The sequence below is a fragment of the Polypterus senegalus genome, chromosome 13 (assembly GCF_016835505.1).
Source record: "Polypterus senegalus isolate Bchr_013 chromosome 13, ASM1683550v1, whole genome shotgun sequence".
NCBI lineage: Eukaryota > Metazoa > Chordata > Cladistia > Polypteriformes > Polypteridae > Polypterus > Polypterus senegalus.
This window is the reverse complement of record NC_053166.1, coordinates 85,319,236-85,343,964: the sequence shown is the minus strand read 5'-3', so window position 1 is coordinate 85,343,964 and position 24,729 is coordinate 85,319,236. Positions and strand designations below refer to the sequence as shown.

The 24,729-nt window shown below is 34.5% G+C and overlaps 1 protein-coding gene across 1 annotated transcript in view; it reads left to right on the top strand.

Annotated features, from left to right (window-relative positions):
- zgc:92242 (uncharacterized protein LOC436899 homolog) overlaps positions 1–24,729 on the top strand; it is a 45,408-nt gene that overhangs the window by 6,876 nt on the left and 13,803 nt on the right. The window contains exons 3-4 of the mRNA XM_039774118.1: positions 10,482–10,611; positions 14,722–14,842. Coding sequence (XP_039630052.1) covers positions 10,482–10,611; positions 14,722–14,842 — 251 coding nt within the window. The remainder of the gene's footprint in view (positions 1–10,481; positions 10,612–14,721; positions 14,843–24,729) is intronic.

Here is a 24,729-nt window from a genome sequence, read left to right as displayed (position 1 = left end):
ATAAAAGTATAAGTTCTTGCTGACTATGCCTTAAATAAGTTCTTAAAGAAGAACATGAAGTCATAAATGGTATTATTTAAAAGTAAATTTCATGCAAATGAGAATTGCAGCTATATGGGCCAAATTCTCAAGTACTGTTAAAAGTAGCACCTTAAAAAACATCACATCTGAACTTGACAGTTTCTTGAGCACATTTGGTTGCTATGAATGGACAAGCTTTCTGTCAGCAGATAATCTGTTCTCATTATAAAAAAAAAACCAATCTTGTGTTCTTATGCTGTTGTTTAAGTCAACACCACCCATATATTATGACTTCAGTGTTGTAAGTGAAGAGTCAATGGACACCTCGACCTTTCTATTTTCTAAAACCTTCTGTATACAGTTATACAAAAATAAAATGTATAAATAGTCTTTTGTTTTACCACAAGATTAGTGGTTTTACATCTAGGAAGTTTGTAAACAGTTGGGTGACTATGGTGATTTTATACAAATGTTAAATCATGTACTCTGAGACTATTGTGGTGTAACCTGTTTAGCAAGGGCATTTCTAACTATGACCTGTGACCAAATAGTTATTCATCTGTAGGTGTAATTTCTTTGGGCGTCACCTAAATATCTCCCTTTCACACACATTGACTTGCTCTTTTCATTGTTTTTACTCCTTCTTTTACTTGTTGTTTAACTTTCACTTCATATGTCTATGTTACTGACATCTGTCATCAGTGCAGATTTGGAAGGCACTTCTGCATATACAGAACTTCTCATTAAAGTATTTATTTTGTAAGAACAAATTGGCAATAAGTATATATTGTTATTGTAGTTCAAATAATGAGTTAAGAAATTGAGAGATACAACTACTTTGTTTTAAAAGGTAATGCAACATTTCTTTAATCCAATTGTTTATTCTGTTGAATATTTACTTAATTTCAAAAACCTAATTAAACAAATAGTACATTTTATAAAATAGAAGGTATGCCACGAAAATAAAATGATTTTAAACAACCTGTAAGCATACAGAATATTTATCACAAGCTACTTGTATTTTACAGCTGAAATTAAAAAAGAGAGAGGAGAGAGAGGTTAGGAGCAGGTGCTGATACAGTGCATTGCCACACTCACCACACGACAAACCACCTCATCATCCCATATTAGCACCCGTGCGCAGCCATTCATCGGGTGACACCTCAGCACCACACTGGTTCAGATGGACTGGAACAGTGTGAGGTTTTTTATGGTGGCTGGAGTGCCAATTCTGCCACCAACCCCCAGGTTTGTCCCTGCAGGTTGAAGGGCCTACATGCAGGGCTGGATGCAGATTAATGTCATCCCCGGGACGAAATTAAAAAAAAACAAAAAACGGAGGGAATTACAGTATATTGCTAAACAAATAGATGATTTCACTTTATCTGAATGAAAGATTTAAACTTTTTTTAGTTTTTCTAAAAACAGATGAATTTTTTGATTGTACAAATCTAAAGCTATTAATCATTCCAGTTTCTTTGCAATAAATGCTAATATATTGAATAACCAATAATGTACAATAATATACTTGTATTATGTATTTTCACCACACTAATCTGAAAGAAATAATTGTGCTACGGCTTCTGCTGAAAAGGCTCTTTGTTTTAACTTTGTTTGTGTTACTAAAATTGACTGACATACAGTATGCACAATAAAAAAAGTATTCACAATAATTTAAAAACTTTAATAATTTTATATTAAAACTCTTCAAAATGACCTTGCTATGTTAAGAATGATGCAAAACTGAATGATAGTGGAATCAACAAAGGCTAAGATGTCTGAACTAATTTTATCTCATCTCAAAATTCTTCTGTTTTACTGACTTTATTTTGTACAAGTCTAAATTTTACATAAGTAGCCATGATAACGATTAGCTTGAACAAGAGCTCATCCTTCTACACTGGGATTCCAAAAAAACAATTACACATTATAACACTGCATGATTTTTTAAATTATATTGTACCTTGGCATATTCTCTACAATAATGCCATATACTTATTGATTTTTTAAATTATACAATTCAAGATATTTGTATATGCGTAAAATCTTCAGAGTTGCTTGAATCTAATAAAACTGCTGTCCTATTAGCATTATTTGTACTGAGAGCAAGATGGTTCTGTTTTTATTTCAGTACACAGACAACCTTAGTCATAAGTTACACTCAAAATGTTTAACCCTTTCTTATTTTTTCATTAAAATAAATTTTTCTTAACTTTAAAATAGCATTGCATTAAATAAATTATATGTTTGTAAGACAAACAATACTATCTTAAAAACATCATTTTTAGGCCTTTGCTTACATTTAATATCCTAAGAAATTGAATTTTTGAAATGTTTACATTTTTATAATTCTTCTGTTAATAATGTAAGGTTTTCCAAAAATGTTGTTATAGCCAACAGCATCTGCTGTCAGTTAAAATACAGCTAATAAAATAATTAACAACCTTAAATAAAATATTAAAGTGACTACATACTAAGAAAGTGGAATAAAGTACAAACTTCTTCAAAAACTTAAATTTAAACTATGGCATATGCCTATTGTAATGTGCAATTTAATAATTAGCTTTCTATGACCAGACATATTGGTCAAGGATTACTCATTACTTATTGTGTTAAGTTACCTTACAAAGAAAAACAAGTGATTGATAACTGGGAGCTTTTCTGTTTTATCAATCTATTTCTTATTACCTTCTTATCTGTGTGAGGGTTACAAAAAGTTGAAGACTATCCTGCTACAAAATCAAACAGAGCTACCTCTAACACAACAGTTTTAGTTTTAAAATCTTCCTTGCATCATCTACAGGTACAGAGATATGGTTGAATCATGCTATGCTGTAGACACTTGCATGCAAGAACTTTGTTATCTTAATAAAAATGGGCATAGAAATCATTAAGAATGATCTGTCTTCCTGTTGCCAATTCTCTCTGTGGAATCACAAAGTAATATACTCATGTTCCCTGTTTTAAAAATAATGTCTTCTTCTTTCTTTTCGTTACTTGTACTGCTAGGTTCTCCTTTCTTACCTTGTAGCTTTTCTATCTTGCATGTGTGATTAAAAAACTCTGGCATATACTCAGGATTGTCACTAAAACTCAACATCCTACTAGTGCCCTTTGGTTATTGGACCCCAAGTCTTTGTAAGGTACAAAGTCGCACTTCACCACAATTTATAAGAGCCATTTTTGTAGCCCCTCCATGTCACACTTGACTATTGCTTGTGAACCTGCTGTTCTGGTGAGGATGTATCTTCTGGGATGTCTGAAGTGTCTCTGATGTTCATCATAAAATTATAATTTGCCTGGTCTCTAAATATGACATTCACTAGACAAGATTCTGTCATTTCACATTAATCACAATTCTTTTTCCTTTCAAGCAGTCAATAACTCATCAAGACCCTGTAAGTTGGCTGTTAAACTTCAGGGAGGCATCACTCGATTGGCAGGAGCTATTGAGTTAGACTGGTTCTCCTTCCTGAAAATACCTACCTCTGGAACTGCTGTAAAATTTACACCACATCCCATTTTCTACCATTTACTAATCCCTGAGAAATGAATGGTGTTTTCTCAAGTCAGTCAAATATATTTTGGTCATAGATGGAAAACAAGTGTATTAGATAGAAAGCCAAAGATCTTATCATCCAGAATCAGGAATATTGATGGACATGTATTTACACCCAGGGAGAAATTTGGCTTTTTACAGAAAATGTGTAAATGTGCACACTATGGTCTGAACACACACCTGAATGACTAAAACGAAAGAAAACTGACTCTGCTATCACAGTATGGCATTATGCAGGTGCATTGCTTTTGGTATGAAGGAGCCCCTGTAGCATTTCTTGACAAACTTTTGCTAAATAATTCATTGACTCAGTGTAATTGTGTCAACCAGAGAATGTACGCCATTGTTCATATTGGCACCCAGCTTTGTTTTAATTCTCTCCAGGGGGGTCCTAAGTGCATCTCATATTTGAGTCCTGCTCTTTTTATTAGCTTGTTCATTCAGTGGGCCTCACTTGAAGTAATATTACCACCACACCACAGTGTAGACAATCACTTTGGCCAACACAGAGTTCTAGAAGATGTGTAGGATGAGAACCCTGTGGACTTTTAGAAAGTAAAATGGCCGGTCACGGAAATTATTGGATGCTGATCATCCCATTTTGTCTCTCTGTCTCTCTTTTTGATCGTTAAAACCTGAAGAGTTACCTGCTGCCATAAAGTAACAGAGCTCAATGCACTTCATTAAGACCCAGGACTTTTATTAATTTTGTAAAATACCTAGTGGATCATTGAGATTATGTAAAAATTCCAAGTTTAAAATACTCAAGCCATTGCGCTCAATTAATTTACCATTTAACCCCTATCCCGCAGCTATTGTTGTCTTGCTGTTGAATTAAGTGGAATTTTCACATGAAGAGAGTTCCATATCACTCCCTTCGCTGTGGTTTTGAAAGGTCAACTCCAGTCATATATTTTATGCTTCAGGTAGTTTATCACAACCCTATACACATTTTCCTGAAAAACTAGCTGTATAATATATTAATGGAATCCTTTACCTGAAATTGTGTATTATACATTCAATGCCACACAAAATTCCCTGCTTTCCATTTGTGTGTCTGTAAACAGTACAGCTTATTTAAAGGGTGGACACTGTGCACCTTGTCCAAGTACTTCCTTCAATGCCATGATCACATCTTGTATATCATTACAATGAAATTCACTAAAATTGCCCAACTTCTAATGAAAATACAATGACTAGTAAAATAGCTACAGTAACACCCTAACTGAAAAGGTTGTATACAAAAACATATGGTCTTTAATTATACTTTATGGGCAATGGGATTTCTGTATTTTGTCTCATGGCACACCTATAAAAGGAAAGGGTCCATCTTCCTGTAGTTTTCATCTAATTTCTAGTCTATTCCTCTCATTTTCAAAGCTAACTCCATTTTATCTATTTAGATGTACCTCTCCTCTCCCTCTGTGCAGTGATTAAAAAACCCAGGGACCCCAACTTAATGGATATCTGCTCCCCTAACATACAGTATAGCACAGTGCTGGCTCCCCTTAGTTATTTCATCCAAAATCTCACTTATATTAACAAATATATACTACAACACATTTACACCAGATATCCAAAATTACTTTGTACGAACAAATAATAATCATCCATCCATCCATCCATTATAATAATTAGTGAATTAGAGTAAGAAAAGAGGAAAAAAATACAAATTAGTTAAAATGCTTACAAGGTATAAAAGTTTACATCAAAGAAGCACCTATTTAAGTCACAAATCCCTTGTAAGCCACTCCTAAATAATTATTTGCAAGAATGCTATTGATTAAAGTGACATATATCACTCACTGATATAATACACAAAATCATAATTAAAATGTAGACATCTTTTAATGCCTACCAGTTTTTGATTACCTTTATTACTCTTAAATGGATAATATTGATGAAAGCTTTGTGGTCAATTTACTCATAATATATTTAAAACTAATACACAAATTACATTTTTACAACATAGTTTAACTGCATGAAAACACTAATTCTGTCAATAAGCTACATTATCACTTTAAAAGAGACAATCCAAACAATTCTAACATATTTTTGTCTCAAGTGGTAAAGTATGCAAATAATTTCCAAGGCCAGTATTCTGAAAACTGTCTGACCTCGCTTCCTTGCAAGGAATGATCTTGGTATGAATATAAGTGTTGAAATGTTCAGTAGCTGAAGTTCTTGGATGCTTCAAATGTTTTCGAAAATGGTCAGATAACTCTTGCCTTGTTTGCAGCTTTGAAATTTGATCCACTCTTATTACTGCAACATTCACTTCCTTAGCAAAAACAAGGCTGCTGTTCATTTGAAGACTACTCTGTCTGCCCTTGTTGGAGACAGTCAATATTAAATCCCCATTAAGTTAGTAGTTGAGGTATATTGTCAGTTTATAGTCCCTGTCCTGTTGGCAGTGAATATAAAATGATTTTAATAGTTAAAGGAATTATATTAAATTAGGCATTCAGTTAATACTTGCTGTGTCTTTGCAATATATGCACTGAATATACTGATTTACTGTTCTTCTAGGAATGCAAGAAACTTGGTGCATTCAAATTTTTAATATCACTTTGTATTCAATACTACAGCTTTGGTTTGCAGCATTTTTCATTATGTTCATTATGTTATGAATTAGTTTTTGTATATTAATCATGAGAGAAACAGTTAAATCCAGACATTTAATAGTAGGTATTGTTTATTTTAGAGAAACGCCAAGCAAAATGACACCTTTTATTGTTTATTTTAAAAAGCTACAAAAAGTACCATCTCACTACAGCTTGACTTAGCATTTAATCCCACTAGTAGGTGCAGAAGGCAGTCTTGTGGTCTCTAATTTTGTTTACACTGCTAAGCAAACCTAAGTAGTATCTTATGAACAACCTTTGTAACCTGATTCACAAAGCAGCGCTCCATTATTCTGTGCTTTGAAATTAGTTAATGAATAAACAAATCAGTTTGTCACTCCATTGAATTAATGTAATGAGTGTTCAAAACTCCTAAAGGAATGATTCAATATATATCTAATTAATCCATTCAAAGGTGTAGTCGGTTTATTATCAGTGATGTAATGAGTGAAACCAGTGCTCCTGAGTATTAACATCAAGTTACACAATCTGTACCCATTGAAAGCATGATTACTTCCCAGCATAAGTGTAAGTGCAGGTAATTTATAAAGTATTTAAAGTATAACAAAAAATATGTTTTTCTTAAATGTTCTGCATTTTAAACAGTGACTAAAAACAGAGGAGGAGGAGGGATATGTCCAAAAGCAGTGTTGTACATTTTTACTTTCTTGGCTTTTATAAGTCAGTCAGTCATTGTCCAACCCACTATATCCTAACACAGGGTCACGGGGGTCTGCTGGAGCCAATCCCAGCCAACACAGGGTGCAAGGCAGGAAACAAACCCCGGGGAAAGTGCCAGACCACCACACGACACACACACACACACTAGGGACAATTTAGGATCGCCAGTGCACCTAACCTGCATGTCTTTGGACTGTGGGATAAAACCAGAGCACCCGGAGGAAACCCACGGAAACATGGGGAGAACATGCAAACTCCATGCAGGGAGGACCCGGGAAGTGAATCCAGGTTTCCTTACTGCAAAGCAGCAGCATTACCACTGCACCACTGTGCTGCCTGCCTTCTATAAGCAAAAAACTAAATTGTGTACCTAGTTTTTATATTCGACAGACAAGAAATGATTCCTTTCATTCAGGCGTTTATTACAAACAGATTAGAGGTTTCTGAAGGTGAGTATTGGTTTTCCAACTTGGAGCCACACATTTATCCTAGCTGTAGAAAGTCTACACATCCCAACCATTCTATTTGTAAATTACAATAATAAACAGTCACAATTAACCAATTAATACTTATGTATTAATAAAATGAGTAGACCTAGAATTTCAGCAAGTAGGTTTGCAAATACTTACTACTTTTGTTAATAATTGTGAGTGGGTCATAAAAACTTGAAAACCATGGAATTAAGAGATGAAAATAGAAAGTTTAGAGTAAACCATTTAAAAATATTTCTAAAAAAGTAGAAATATTTTGTTTGGTTTGATTGCTTTGCACATGACTAATTTTCAATCTAACACTATCATAAAAACATCAGCCTCGTAAATGTATGCTGTGGTTTACAGTGAAGTCTATAGAATAAAGGAAGTTGTATGTTTTGTTTTTTTTCCATGGGCGTTTCTCGCATCATTTGCCTTTTTTCAAAAAGGGTTGCAATTGACTTCTATTATGTCACAAACTTTTTTATTCTGCATTAAAACAAGAGATTTAATGTTTTTCTTGGCCACCAGTACAATGTACATGGGATAATTAACGTATAAAAAGATATAATTTTTTGGGTGGAGTATTTCTTTAGTCCGTGTCCAACTATAATGCAGAGCTTTGTTTAAAGTAAGAATTCCTACTGATGAAAATCAGATGAATTGAAGCCAAGGAAATTGAATCCCTCAGAGAATGAATGATTGTGCTATGTATACTGTAGCACATCAGGGAACACATACATCAAAGCATCGGGGCAACTAAAGCATTTTACTAAAACTCTGGTTTACCCAAAATAAAAGTCTGAGATTCCAACACTTGAGATATTTATAACAGGGTTTTCTTACCGAATATAATTTTATTTTGTACACCATCGCTTTTCTTAAAAGTACACAGAACGTGGACTACATGATTTATTGATTCATTCTATGAATATAGTGGACAATTCTTTCCTAAACAAGTGGATATGTTTGTCATGTAGCTTAATAAACTATATATTTATTATAATGGCTTAAATTTCTTTTTTCATTGCATATTAGCGATGTTTGATCCACCAACAAAGAAGGCAGTTAGCTCATTTAAATTATGAAATATTTTGTTGGCAAGTAGATTAGCAAAGATTGAGGGAGAAAAAGAGAGATTAGTAAATGCAAATAGGAGCTAGGAACAGGAGGACAGCAGAAACGAGTGCCCTGTATTTATTGTTTTAGAGGTGTTCCTTACAAATGGTATTGTTGGGTGGGACACTGTGGTTATAGAATATCCCTGAATGAAAAAGGGTATTAAATTTTTGTTGTCATTGATTTTATTTCAGTGCTCATTCAAATGTTAAATAATAATGAAACATTAAAATGCTTTGGAAAACAAGGATGATTACCTAACATTTTATATTTGTGTTGTAAGAATTAGAGACGTTATAAATAACAGAATTAAAATCTGAAACTGGGTCCTTGCTTACCTCTTGTCACATATGGGATTAAATTTAACATCTCATAATCTTGGAGCAGGTATACAGATGACCTAAACAAGTAGTCTAAAAGAGGTCTTGTTATCCCATGGACGCGGCCATTGTTGGAAGCTATCAGGGTGGCGCAGTCATTGTTCTGATTTGAATATAAATATAAAATTATGCTACTGATTGCCACTGGGCTGTGATTCATACAAAAACAAGATTTATTTATATAGAACATTTTTTTACATGAAAGTAGCTGAAAAAGTACCTAACAGTAATAAAAGCTAAAGATAGTTGAAAAAAAAACAAAAATAGAAAAAACATTATTAATAGAATTGGAATATTGATCTAAAATTATTTTGTTGATTGCCACTGGGCTTTGGTTCACACAGAAATAACAGCATTTATTTATAAATAACATTTTCACTCTTGAAAGTAGCTGAAAAATGCCTAATAAAATAAAAGCTAAAGAGAGTTTCAAAAACATGAAAAACTGAAGAAACTATTAATAGATGGTTATTTAAAACCGGGTAATATCAATGGATAAAGAGAAATAGTACGGCAGAGACACACCATCAGTGGATATGCTGTGAGACGGGTAGGGAATAACATGAGTTGCGATGGATTTTTAGTATGTCAAGGAAAATAGACAGGTGGAAGATCACTATTGCCAATCTCTGTGCTAGACATGGCACTTGGAAAGAGAGAGAGACTTCCAACAATGCAGAATATTCACCAAATTATTACATGATATACCTTTAGAATAAATAAGAACAGTAAAGCACAAATCATAAAATGTGCATAGGGGCTGCTACTGGAACAAGGACAATAATAATAATTTCTTAGTTCTCTTCTGCTCTGCATGTTGTAATCGTATGTTGTTCTGTAATAGTAATCAGTAATTTATAATTTCTCATACTATAAGCTCCCCAGTAATAGTTGCTTGAATATTTCTAGTTATTTTTAAATTAGTGCCTCATTAATGCCAGCACTTAAGTTTAACTAATTTGAGTCACTGGTTCCAAAATTCCTTGTTTTAGGATTGTTCTTTTTTACTTTTAATCCTATTTTAACCCCATCTTCTAATTTAGCTCCTGTTTTCTTCATGAATGTGCTACTGCATATGCTCAACTGCTCCTCATACCTTGTATGTTCTTCTCTGGTAATGGCACAGCTTTCCCTTCTGCTTTTCAGTCACTAACATCCTTTGACGTTCCCTTTCAAAGCAGTTCTTTGTGTTTACCCACAGGCCAAGACCAATCTGATGACTTGAGCATGAGGGTGTGTTGCCATTTATCATTTTATTAAAGCAATTCTAGGGTTGTTTGAACTCTGACAACTAATCCTGTAGCTGTACCACTAGCCTTGGACTGCTATAGTTTTGTTTGTATAAGAAACAAGCCTTTGTTCCACATAATTAACTACGCTATGGTATCTGCCTAACTACGTTAAATAACACTGCTTGAAAATAGAATGTGGTCCCTGACTGAGTAGTCAATTACATGGCCTACTAAAGCGGTGATGCTATAATTTTTGTCTGCAACTTTTGATAGAAAGAGTATCTTTCACATGTAGTATACATATTCTTAGAACCATTTTATTTTCTTCTTGAATTGAAAAATTTTAACTGAATGTCCCAGAAAAAATTAAGCTTTCTTTTTCTTCCTTACAGCTCCAACAAAGCGAGTTAGTTGGCTTTTGGGAAGTGATGGCGATGTTCATGTGTTCATAATTGGTGAATCACCTGATGTTAAGCCTTTTCAGATGATTTATGCAGAGTTTGAACAGAGCACTAATAAAAGGTATGTTTCTAAATTATTTGAATTAGCATGTATTAGATGTAGTGGTCGTTTTGAGGCTAGGGATCTGCACTGGAAGTCAGTAAGTTGCCGGTTCGAATCCCATAAAATGCCAAAAAGGGACACTGCTCGGTTGGGCCCTTGCGTAAGGCCCTTATCCTGCAATTGCTGAGCATTTTGAGTAGTGAAAAAAGTGCTATATAAATGCAAAGAATTATTATTATATATATTTAACATTCACATTCTGTGTCACTTGCACCGAGCAGGCTGAAATTCTTGCATATTTGGCCAACATGAAATATGTTACTATCATAGAAGGTAACTTTAAGCAATTCTAACATCTGAAACAAATTGACAAAGAAAACTGAAGAACTGAAGTAAATAGTCTTTATCCAAAACAGGATTTGTATATTGCCAACGCGTTTTATGAGTAATTCACGATAAAAAAGAAATAATGAAACAAAATGATATTATTATGTGACTCCAACTTAGATTCCAGAGACCTCCTATTATTATATTGGTAGAGGTCATACTATATTACTGTTTTGTAAATATTTATCCTTTTTTTTTCAAATCCATTTCATATCAAACTTATTTTCATAACTAAGGTGCTCATATTTCTTAAGTGTTTCATGTGTTAGGATATAGCGGGTTGGATAATGACTGACTAATCTACTTTATTTAATACATATCTTTACAAATATAGCTTTTATGACTAGAAATCTAAAAGGTAAATGTCCTTCTTTGTAGATGAGAATAGCACTGATTGATTTTATTGTGTTTGTAAATTTCACTATGCATCTAACCTATAACTAATTTTTGAAAGTGGTTCTTATGTCCAGTATGTCCAGCCCCAGTTTTCATCCATTGGCAAAAACAACTGAAACACTTTCTAATGTCAGAAACAAATTCAAATAGACAGTTCCAACCTGAAGTTACTGCTAAAATATTCTAAAGCAGTGTTAAATTTTTTTAATAAGTTATTCAAATGTTAAACCTTATTTTTGGAATATGTAAGTAGCTCTAACTATATTGCATTATGGATAATTTAAAATGAACACTAAGCTATTAACAGATGTCTAAAATGCATTTAAGAACTCATATAACTCACATTTGAGATATATTCACTTTTAAATTTCTGAAATCCATTTCAATATTAAGGTAATGCATGTCGGCAGGGTGGCACAGTGGTAGTGCTGCTGGCTCACAGCAAGGTTCACGTCCTCAGTGCTCTCTGCATGGAGTTTACATGTTCTCTCCATGTCCATGTTGGTTATGTGAACTGGCATTGTTAAATTTGCCTGTGTGTATGTATGTGTATTCACTACAGAGTGGCACCATGTGATTTGCTCACTCCATCATTGATACTGTAAGTGGATTAGGAAGATTGATGGATACCATTAATGCAATTTAAGATGTCTGCAATATACACTCACCTAAAGGATTATTAGGAACACCTGTTCAATTTCTCATTAATGCAATTATCTAATCAACCAATCACATGGCAGTTGCTTCAATGCATTTAGGGGTGTGGTCCTGGTCAAGACAATCTCCTGAACTCCAAACTGAATGTCAGAATGGGAAAGAAAGGTGATTTAAGCAATTTTGAGCGTGGCATGTTTGTTGGTGCCAGACGGGCTGGTCTGAGTATTTCACAATCTGCTCAGTTACTGGGATTTTCATGCACAACCATTTCTAGGGTTTACAAAGAATGGTGTGAAAAGGGAAAAACATCCATATGCGGCAGTCCTGTGGGCGAAAATGCCTTGTTGATGCTAGAGGTCAGAGGAGAATGGGCCGACTGATTCAAGCTGATAGAAGAGCAACTTTGACTGAAATAACCACTCGTTACAACCGAGGTATGCAGCAAAGCATTTGTGAAGCCACAACACGCACAACCTTGAGGCGGATGAGCTACAACAGCAGAAGACCCCACCCAGTACCACTCATCTCCTCTACAAATAGGAGAAAGAGGCTACAATTTGCATGTTTACCAAAATTTAACAGTTGAAGACTGGAAAAGTGTTGCCTGGTCTGATGAGTCTCGATTTCTGTTGAGACATTCAAATGGTAGAGTCAGAATTTGGCGTAAACAGAATGAGAACATGGATCCATCATGCCTTGTTACCACTGTGCAGGCTGGTGGTGGTGGTGTAATGGTGTGGGGGATGTTTTCTTGGCACACTTTAGGCCTCTTAGTGCCAATTGGGCATCGTTTAAATGCCACGGGCTACCTGAGCATTGTTTCTGACCATGGCCATCCCTTCATGACCACCATGTACCCATCCTCTGATGGCTACTTCCAGCAGGATAATGCACCATGTCACAAAGCTCGAATCATTTCAAATTGGTTTCTTGAACATGACAATGAGTTCACTGTACTAAAATGGCCCCCACAGTCACCAGATCTCAACCCAATAGAGCATCTTTGGGATGTGGTGGAACAGGAGCTTCGTGCCCTGGATGTGCATCCCACAAATCTCCATCAACTGCAAGATGCTATCCTATCAATAGGGGCCAACATTTCTAAAGAATGCTTTCAGCACCTTGTTGAATCAATGCCACGTAGAATTAAGGCAGTTCTGAAGGCGAAAGGGGGTCAAACACCGTATTAGTATGGTATTCCTAATATGTTTAATATGAATTAATATTATAAGACCTTTGTAGGCAGTGCTGTAGTAAGTACTGTTGCTTACAGATCCAGCGTTGTGGGTTGGAATCCCATGTGTGGGCATTGTTCAATTAAAATGTCCATGTTCTCCTTTTTTGTATTGGGTTTTCTCATGATACTCCAGTTTTCCTCATGCATCTTTAAACATGGTATAAGCTTTGCCCTAGTTATTGGGAACTTGTTTGCCTTGGTTTTCAAACATGTGTTAGGTATGTAAACTCCATTTTAAAGTCCTGTTGAAATCAATCTATCCATTTTCTGGCCTAGTGTGGGAATGTATCCCAAAAACGTTTACCATTATTGCTGGTACTTCTGCAGCCTGAAAGATTTACTTATGCTAAGTGTTTTCCCCATCTTTCAAGTTAAAAGCAGGCTAGGTTTTACTACTGAATATTTAAAGCACTAATCATGAAAAGACAAAAGAATAGAAATATTAATTTAATATTCTTTTAGCTGGAGACTGGAGCCTATCCTCTGAGGACAAATAATGTAGTCAGATTAAATAAATGTAAACTAAAATAAGATGTATTTTCCTTTCACAATGCTTCACTGGATGAGAACTTAAATTACTTATTGTAAAATGAGTTTTCAAATTGTTACTGTTTCATAATATTCCTTCAATGTATATAAACAGAACAGAGAATGGATTGATTAACATTGTCAGAGTGAAGAGCTATGTTAGAACGCATTTAATCCGTTACATGGAAATAGCACTGAAACAGTGAATCATGGAGGGAATTTATACGCTTGACATTCAAAACAATGTATTCACATTACGTGGAGCTCAGCTGGAGTCATGAAGCAGACATACTGTGATACTTTTAAAAATTTTTAAATTGAATAACTGGACAATGGAGGACACTGTATTTCTTATTTCTTAAATTTTAAAAAATTCACTTCAGCATTCACTATGGCTTTTTTCAGAGACAGTCACAACACTTATGCTTCTGTCAGCTTTAATCCTATTTAAGTAAAATTGTCAGTGTTGGATGCCAACTGCTGCTTTGATGTTAATACTTTTCAGACTAGTGAAGCAGTATATTTGCCAGATCACTGCTATGAGTAATTCTACTGTAGATATGAAAAACATTTTGGAAACCCATCATCACAGCAGGTAAAGTAAAATTAAATTATAATTTAGAAACACCACTTTAAAAAAAAATGGCGGGCCTGAAGAATAGCATTACTGACATCAATTCAACAATGCCAAAAAACAAATAAACAAAAAACCATACAATCAGACCACCTAATAAAATGCCAAATTTTAAATACAGGGAATAATTTTATTTCAAAGCCCCATCAGCAATGCTATTGAAAGCTGTGCTATAATTTACAAAAGCTGAATTTAAATATGTTAGTTCTTAGCTGCAGGTTCTGGACATGCTATTCACTGTCTGAGGGCTATATTTTCTCCATACTCTAAGCATATTCTTGTTTTGCAGAAAAAATATGGATAATATGAAGAGTGACGTCTTGCACTGTACCCTACCCCAAGAAGAAAATGAATGTTCTGAAAGCAACATCTTAATGGTACAGAGAGGAGATACGCACTCTCAGTTGAAGGTTAGATTATAACATTTTTAACTTCAACCAGTGGCAAAGTTTTGGAAATTTTACTTTTGTTCTAAAAATACAATTTTACATTTTAATAACTTTTTCAGAACATTTCAGAGTATTTTAGTCAATAACTGCAGCCTGGCACTCCTCCACCTGAAAAGATAATGGCTGAAACTTTATATTCAAGGAAATTAACTGTAATAATATCAGTTCTTCATATTTTATCACAGCAAGTGAAAACAGAGAAGTTTTTTTGCAATTATAAATTTTACTAATATTTATAACAATGTATTTCCTTTATCACTAATTTCCATTAATATCAAAAATGTAATAATGATATATTTATGCATTTTCGAATTCCGATTCTGAAGAGATATTTTAAATATTTACTTAGTTTAACGTTCTATGAAGTTGAGATTTTGTGTTTAAAACTGGGTTAAAATAAGGCAAACGTTTACTGCTTAAAGGAATCATCAGTTCTTTTCTCTTTTATCATATCATTGGACTACAATCAGAAGCTGTAATTTACATAAGTCTCTAGTTTAAAAAATGCCATTTATTTTTGAATGCTTCAATTACTGTTTACAAATGAACACATCAGACATGCTAACCCAGATCACTGTACAGTGTATTCAATTTCTTCACTGCTAACTGGACTGAAATTAAAGCAACTAAATAATTGTGTTGGATTAATTTGATGCTGTTCACATACATTACACCTACTGAAACCCATTGATACATTTGATTCCTTTGCATAACCTACAAATAAATATCACTTCATGTTTCATGCTTCTGCTAATTACACCCAGTTCTAAATAAATAACACTGAATGAAGAGTCACATCAGTATCTGATAAGCACATTTTCTGCCTTAATGATTCCAGCACTTCATAAACTGATCCTGAAAAGATCCTTGTCCTTCTTCCTCCATAGCTTTTTCCCATTTCCTTGTGGGGTCAGTATTTATTTATTTATTTTTGAATAGACTTCCCCAATAGAGATTTAGCTATGATTTTTATGGTCAAATGTCTTTCCTGACGCCAACCCTCCCCATATATTCAGTCTTGGGAGTGACTCCAAAATGGAGACTGGGTTGAATCTGAAAAAAATAAGCTTCCTGCAATAGAACAGCTAAATGAATGTAACTAATCTGTTCTTCATTTCAGTATGCAATTTTTTGGGCTAAAGAAAGCGTCCTACTCTTATATGCATTCTATGTAAGACTGCTTCTGTCACCAAATAAAATTATTGCCTATATTAATGTACTGTATAAACCAAACATATAACCAAATCTTTTAATAAGCACCAGCAGTAAAGAATTAAAGGCAAACCTACTCAAAACTATACACAGTCTTCTATAATCAAAATTTAATTTAATAAACAAACAAAAAAGGTCACAAAAGATAAACGGTAGACAAAAAATCAAATACAATTTCTTCAAATGATTGATAATAATTTCAGAACATTATATCGGTAAAACACAGTGATGTTTTGGAAGTTATTACAAGTAATGTGCTAGATCTATGATTTACATCTAAGGGCATAGCTGAGCAATATATGCAGTACAGAAAGACATATGAATGCATATGGCTTGGAAGGCATATTTAATTATTAGTTTCTTAACTATGAATCTTGCCTCACTAGTGTAAAATTAATCTACTTGGCTTTTTTGTAACATTAAAATTATCATTGTCTTCACAAGTGCTTTAAGTCAGAGAGAAGATATTAAATATTTAAAGGCTGCAACCTACTATATACTGTATCTAATAAAATGCAAATATATGTTTATGATGTGCAATTGTGTGTGTGCGCCCTGCGGTGGGTCTTGCGCACTGCCCAGGGTTTGTTTCCTGCCTTGCGCCTTGTGTTGGCTGGGATGGACTCCAGCAGACCCCTGTGTCCCTGTAGTTAGGATATAGCGGGTTCGATAATGGATGGATGGATTGATAAAGATAAAAAAAAAAAATTTGAAAACCTTTTGTTGCTGAACTACCAGTTATACCTTCATCTTGCTGTAACCTACAAGCCTGTTATTGACAGCAGCAGTTATGCTATCAAAACCAGGGGCCTCATATATAAACGGTGCGCAAAGAAATGTTGCGTAAGAACTTTTCCACGTTCAAATCGTGATGTATAAAACCTACACTTGCCGTAAAGCCATGCACTTTTCCACGGTACCTCAAACCTTGTCGTACGCAAGTTCTCTGCTCGGTTTTGCAGACTGAAGGTGACACTGATTAAAGTGGAAATGTCAAGATTGAAGTTGACATTTTGTGCTTTTTCCCCACTGTGTGCCTTTTTTCTCTGTACCCTAATAAGCTTTCATATGACACTCAGACAATGGGCTACAACTCGCCTTTTCACGGCGACTTTGATATGTGACTTCTTTTTTATTTCCGGCACCGCACTGTGCGATTTTGTGAACGTGAGCTTTCAAGTTTCTCCAACACGCTATGTCACTCGATCAACTTCTTTTTGTTGATTATACCACGGTTTATTTGAACAAATAGTATGTTTTTCCTTTGCCTCCACTTGATATTCGCTGAAATTCTTAAATTTCCCCCCGGGCTTTTCCCATTGTCTTTTCACAGAAGGCTGAGCTTAAGGGCGATTTATATTCATTTGCATATTCAAAGAGGCGTAATTCTGGGAGGAGTTGGGGCATAACATAAAGCACGTGCTCGAGCATTACTTTTCATGCTGATCGGGATTTATGTAGCGGAAGAACGTGGAAGTTGGAGTACGCACAGATTCCTGCATTTGGATTTTTCTGTGCGTAAGCACATTTCGGCTTTTGTGCCATGTTATAGTGCGAGTTCTACGCATGGTGTTATACATGAGGCCCCTGGAGATTTCCCATTTGCAAAAGAAATAACAGCATCCTGAATTTCAACAAGCCTCAGTAACTAACCCAGTTCCTCTAAAAGCAGTGTACTAAATTGTTGCAATTTTAATTTATTAAGAATTATGTTAACATGAACTTCTACTTTATTACATTCTAAAATGTATAGATAGTTATTTTTAATGTAATATTATTGTAATATTCCTTAAATATTTTACTTATGTGTTTATACTCCATAATTTTATCCCTTTTACATTTTAATCTCCACTATCCTGTATTTGTTGTGCTTTTCCTATGTGTTCATAAAAGAGTGCCATGAATTGAAGATTAATTACTCTGTTTCTCCTGTAGTCCAAAGACAGAATTCTTTTTTTGTAATGACAACCATTTTTATGTAGTGTGTTGCTAAGTGAGCATGTATTCTTTATATTCTGCTGTCCGTTTTTAATTACACAAGCAAGATCAATCCAACACTGCCATCTGTAATCAGGTAAAAAGATTATTTTAGCATTTTATATTTTTCTGATACACATCCCTCCTATTTCTAAATATTAAAGTGGTAACATTTTTGTACAACAATCTATGATCTGCTGAAATTTTAGTATATGCGCAGCCTATACTGAATAATGTTGTTAAAGGCTACAGTTGGTTATAGAAGCTCCTTAGGTTTTAACATGATCATTTCAGTTTCTTAAATGAATAAATTAAAGCATACTGAACAGACACAAGTAATTAACCTAATTTGCAGGCTTAGGTGTACTTGCTGCTCCATTAAAATGAGATCCTAGGAGAGCAAGAGATCAGCATGCCTGAAGGAAAACCTAGTATGGCTATGGGCTAACTCAAGCAGATTACAAGGGGGCAAGTGACATTTTAGAAGCCCAGAGGCTAATTTTGCAACTGAAAGTAGGTCTCTAAAAATTAGAAAAATGTCCAGATATACTGTATGGTTTCATTCATTAAGTGCAGGTTTTGTTTTAGTGAGTAACGCAAGTCCACATTGATGATACAATGACAGACAAACTGCATTTGCAGCTTAGGTGTGGCATCTCCCTCATAATTTATAACAAGTCCCCACTGTCATCAGCCAGAAATATTACCTTTTCCAAAATGCATAATGGGCTGGGAAGATTTTTTATCACTTTTAACTGTGAAGCACTGTCATGTATTTAAAAGAAAAAAAGGACTATATAGAATGCATTAATTTGTAATACACAAACAGTACACTTTTGTTTCATTTTACTGATTGGTGTTAATTTATTAATTTTCATTCTACTTGTCATCATTAGGTACACCTATACTGTACAATACCCAGTAAAATCCTCTTTTTCCTCTAGAATAGGATGATTATCTTTAAAGACATTGATTCAACAATGTGCTTGAGCATTCGTTATGAATCCTGGTCCATGAGACATCATAGTGTCATACACCTTGTACACTTCGTTCTTAAACGTTCTCAGCTTAATTAAGATCTGGTGACAACACAGAATCAAATTCACTGTCATATCTGTTGGGACAGTCACTATCTGAAGTCTGAAAGTTTGTTGGGGTCTTCCTATTGGTACTCCAGTCTCTCCTACATCCTTAAACCATGTATATTGACTTCATGGGGAACCCATATTGCAAAAATACAATAACAGGAAACTATTCATATCAGTGCAAGAACAGTTAACAACAAACCAGATGTATTTCTATTGTCCAATCATGTTGGGATTGAGCTTAAGTTACTTTAAATTTTTTATTAAATTCAATAGATTTTCATATCATCCACTTTCACTAAAAAATCCCAGATGGCTATATACTAATTACAAGTAAAAAATAATTAGATAACGATGATAATAATAACAATAATAATGATTCTTTACATTTACATATTGCTTTTCTCACTACTCAAAGTACTTTACATAGTCGAGAGCTACTTCACTCACCATCAATATGTAGTAATGAAATGGATGATGCAGCAGAAGCCATTTTGCACCAGTACACTCATCACACATTAGTTATTAAGTGTTGAAGGAGTGACAGAGGTAGCCAGTTAGGGACAGGGGTTGATTAGGGGACCTGAATTGTTTAATCTCAAGACTTTTTCAAAATAAAATAAAACACCATAAGGTTGTAACAATGAGTTCCTTAGCCTGGCAAAAGACCTTACAGGATCTGCCATTATATTGCCAGATACAGCTTTCCAGAGTTTGGGGCCCTAATGAAAATGTCTCAGTCTTGCGGACATTTTCAGATAACTGCATCTTGAAATTACCATATATGGTGTGACTATTGTGGCTTTTGTAGTGCTCAAAACATTTTAAACTGGACTCTGTTGAGTTCTTGAACTCTCACATTTCGCTTCACAATTTAGCAGTGGGCCTTTAAAGGCAGGGGAAGTTTCAGAATACCGGAAGAATTTCTAACACAGCAACACATCAGCGTTCAAAGTTGTGCTTCCCAGCAAAATGCTTCTTTGGTGGGACTCTGTCTGGCCATCATTGGAATCAGGGTTCAGGGCTTCCTAAAGCTTTTAAAGAAAAAAGCGTAAAATAAATAATAATTCAAATATTTGGATGCCCATGAATGCAGTAATTAAAGGCTAATTTCCAGTTTGTCTCCAATATCTGTAAAATTAAGTTGTGATCTGGCTTTTTGGAAAATTAGAACTGAGTGAACTATAGTATGGAGTCATCTTCTATTAAAGTGACTAAATGACATTCTAATGGCTATTGTCTGCATTGTTAACAAGCGGCCATACCCTTTACACCATCAGATCCTACTAAAATCAATAGATAATTTTATTTATCCTGTTGGCCTGTTGCTTAACAGTGCTGCCTAACTGTACTGTCTGAGTGGAGTTTAGTGATTCTTACTGTGTTTGTATAAGTTATCTCTTGATACTCTTCTTTCTGTCATGGAGCAACTTTGACAGCATAAAATGCACCTTTGACCCATTTTTCAAAGAAAATGTTTTCTTGTTATCAAGAATTTTTTAACTAGGATTAAACAATAGTTTGTTCAACTCCCATTGTTAACAGAAAATTAAGTAGAAATAAATTTGCCCTGGAGGAGCATAGGAAACCAACATAAGCTGCTGGAGTCAAGGCTTATTTTTTCCTTTTATAAGTAATATTTTACTTAATAATTCATGTTTCCAGGGGTAAATTAATGTATGCTACAGTTCTGAAATATACCCTAAATTCAAAACTACAGAATGTATCTTTTAAGGAGTCACACATTTAACAGCAATCAATAGTAAATACAGTAATACAACACTGATTTTAATTTTAATTTGTATTAAGCCATATCAATGTATGCTGAGAAAGACAGGACAATAGGGCAAAGGTATATCGAATCAAGAGACACTCTGGGGAAGGAAAGTGCATAAGAAAATAATCCAATGGCATTTTTTCATTATTGTATTCCTCTCAAGTCAAACATATTTAGTCTCGTAAAAATCCCAATGTCTCCCTGTGCAATCATTATAAATATTAAAATTGAAAAGCTGTGTGAAGGTCTTTTGTAACACCAAACCTCATTTGTAATCTTAGCAAAGACATTTACAACCCTTATCGCCTGCAATTATTTATTTATTTATTTATTTTTATAACATGTCATGGATATCCCAATAACCGCCCCAACCTAGCCAATGCAGATTTGTATTTTAGACAACCAAAATGAGGATAATGTATTGAATGTAGCAGATTGTAGCAAATGTACAACTATAATGTTATATTATAGTCAAGAAAATACAAGCACTATGTTGAGTCTGTTCATGCTCTCTAGATCATATTGTGCACAACTATATATTAATACTAGATATAATAAGAGTAATATCAATCCAAGTCATCACAAAGCAGAGACACATCAGGCTGCCACGATATCACAGTTGCCCTATTAATTTGTGCCACATTTTGGTCATTCCACAGGAGATTCTTAATCTGATAAAAGAACTCAATGGATAAATTGCCATCACACCAAACAAAATGATTTCATAAATTAACTACATTTGGTACCTGAAATACTTTTCAGTTGCTATGTTTGTTTTTCCTAGGAAATAAATAAAAAGAATCATTAATCTGCCTGGAAAATCATTGTATTTAGTGTTAACACATAGTGCCAGCAGGGAATATCTCATAATGGACATTCATGTTTTTGAATTGTTTTTGCCAATGTCCACCCCATCACATTCTTCCTCGGTGTCGTACTTGAATGTCTTGCGCTATGATTTAATAGTCAACTGGGAGAAGAGGTAAAATCAAAAACAAAATGAAAATCAAAACCGGTAGATCAAAAATACTACCAGCCAAAACCAAAAAGCAAGACATCATTCATAATTGGAAAAAGGTAAAAAAATATTCAAAATCTTATAATCAAAAAAGGCATTTAATCAAAGCAACAACAAGAGGGTTTTGGAAATTCATATATTTGGATACAGAAACAGCTTTGAAGTGTACTTTTATCCTGTTATATCGTGATGTAGAGTTCATGACTTCAGAGGACACACCTCCAGTAATGTAGGTGCTATCCTAACAGTAGGAACTCAAAGTAGCACTGCCAATAAATGAACAAATTGCAGTGGAAGCTGTAATAATAAATATATACAAGCAAAACTGAGCCAATTGGTGTAAAACAGATGTAAACCACCAGAATTCTTGAGGAAGAAAACTCCCAAATATACAAAAAAAAAAAAATCAAAACAGGGACCACTAGTATTCCCATAATAAACTAAGAAATATTGAGGATCTTGACACTGGGAAGTTAAAGCTAATTGTCTGGGAATGGGCTCTGCAGCCATACTCGGAATGAGTGGGTTTAGAAAATAGATGAATTGATGGATGTAATCCAACTTCAAGGCAGTAATGTTCTGCTAAAAATACTAACAACATTCCATCATTTTTGCCTCCAGCAATAGAGCATTATAAACGAAAAGGCCATCAAAGGTCAACTTTACCATAGTTTCAAGGATGGATTCCACATTAAGGGATACACAAAAGACGATAGTTAAGATAACAAGAGTTCATGGTGCAAGCAGAAAAGAGCCTATGGCGAAGGCTAAGGGGTGATGAAGTCAAGAAATCAGGCAATGGTCACAAATGCACAATCCATAATAAACAGAATACTAGAACAAATGTATTTTGAAAGAAAATGCCACAAAACTATTTTAGTTCCTGTTCTAAAATGAGTAGCTAATCGGACAGATTGTGCTTTAGCTAATATCTTACAAAAGTTCCGTAAATAGAGATTGACAAGGCAGGTTGAGAAACAGAATTGTTCTTGGGTTTTTATTTGTCTATAGTAGCTCGAAATTTGTATTTTACTGATTTCCACAAATTCAGTACCATCATTTTATATTTTACTAACTTATTTTTCAAAATAAAACATACAGTACATGCAGTATACCATATGATAGCCATTTTGTCGACCTAAAACTCAGAAGCACATAGATTTTTTTTAAAGATACTATTTTTAAAATAATGAATAATGACTTTCTGCTTATTAAAGTGTAGTTATTTCTAAGCTGAACAATTTCTTTGGACTTTCAAAACTATTGATTCCTACATTGTATTGGTACAAATTAAAGGTTGCTTTCCAGCATAAAATAATGATTAAATAGGTGGCAGTGGCTATTAAATGATTAAATTCTATAGGGCAGAAACTAAAACTATATTGCTGGAACAAGTAATACTTCCACTGAGTGGAACACCAATGGGAGTAAACGCTGTTAGCTGTTCCTCTTGAGCAGATGGCAGAAAAAACTGAACTTGGAATTAAATTGACTATGACGGTCTGAGGACCAATCACAGATGGATTACATTCTACTGATGTCCCAAGTGTGTCAGCCAGAGAACGCTCTTCCTCTTGTGTGCAAACTGTGCTAAAATTTATTGAAAACTCCCCCTCTTCAAGCTACTGTGCAAAACAGTTTGCTTCTTGCAATTTTCAAATGGGATTTTTATTAATATTATAAATCAAAAGAGAATGTTTCTTTTTTAGAAGTGTTTCTGCTATAAACAATCTCAGAAAACTAAACTTTAAACAGGTGTATGCTTGTAATTGCGGAAAAAATGAGTTTATTTTGCAAGACGAGTCCATTTAAATACCAGTCAGATACTCATGTATAATGTAAAACAGAGCAAATATACAGTGAAATGATATTAAATAAACAATTAATAAAGTTAATAACTATGTAAAATGTCCCTAAGTGAAGTCCCTAAATTGTACTTTTATAATTTGAAGATAAGTTGATATAGTATTTATTTTGTCTGACACCTTTATCTAAGGCAACCTACAACATTTAAGATACAATTATTTACATTTCTTTTTGTTTATCCAATTGGAACATAGGCAGGTGAAGTGACTTGCTCTTGGTTATGCAGCATCAATGAAGAGATTTGAACCCACAACATCATAGTTTGAAGTCCAAAGCCTTAATCACTGTGCCAGACGGTAGACACATTCATTCTCAAACACGGTTAAAGTAAATTCTGGGTCATGGTGGAGCCTGCCTCAGCAGACATACCACCTGTGCTTCAGAGTAGGTGATACACCAGAAAGCTAAGTATGTTCGAGCCAAGCCAGTACTTGGATGGGAGACCATCTATGAAAAAGCTTGGATTTCTGCTGAAAGAAGAGTTGGTGAAGCCAGCAGGGGTGCTTCATCAATGGTCTGTGTGTGGACGCCAGTGCCCCACTGCAGTGACAGGGACAATGTGCTGTAAATATGGCACAGTCCTTTGGATGAGATGTAAAACCGAGGTCCTGACTCTCTGTAATCATTAAGGATTCCTGGGCATCGTTCAAAAAGAGAAGGGTGTATCCCAATGCCCTGGCTAAATTGCCAATAATAACCTTGTCAATTTTGGCTCCCTAATCATCCCCTGTCTCTAACAGCCTATCTCTCTCACCCCTTCACAACCTAATTGCTGATTTGTGGTAAGCATTCTGGCCCAGTAATTGGCTGCTGTTGCATCATCCAGGCTGGCTGAAGTGGTTCAGCTCTGTCTAAATTAACCACTTTGAGTAGCAAGAAAAGTGCTATATAAATGTAATCAATTTTTTTTATT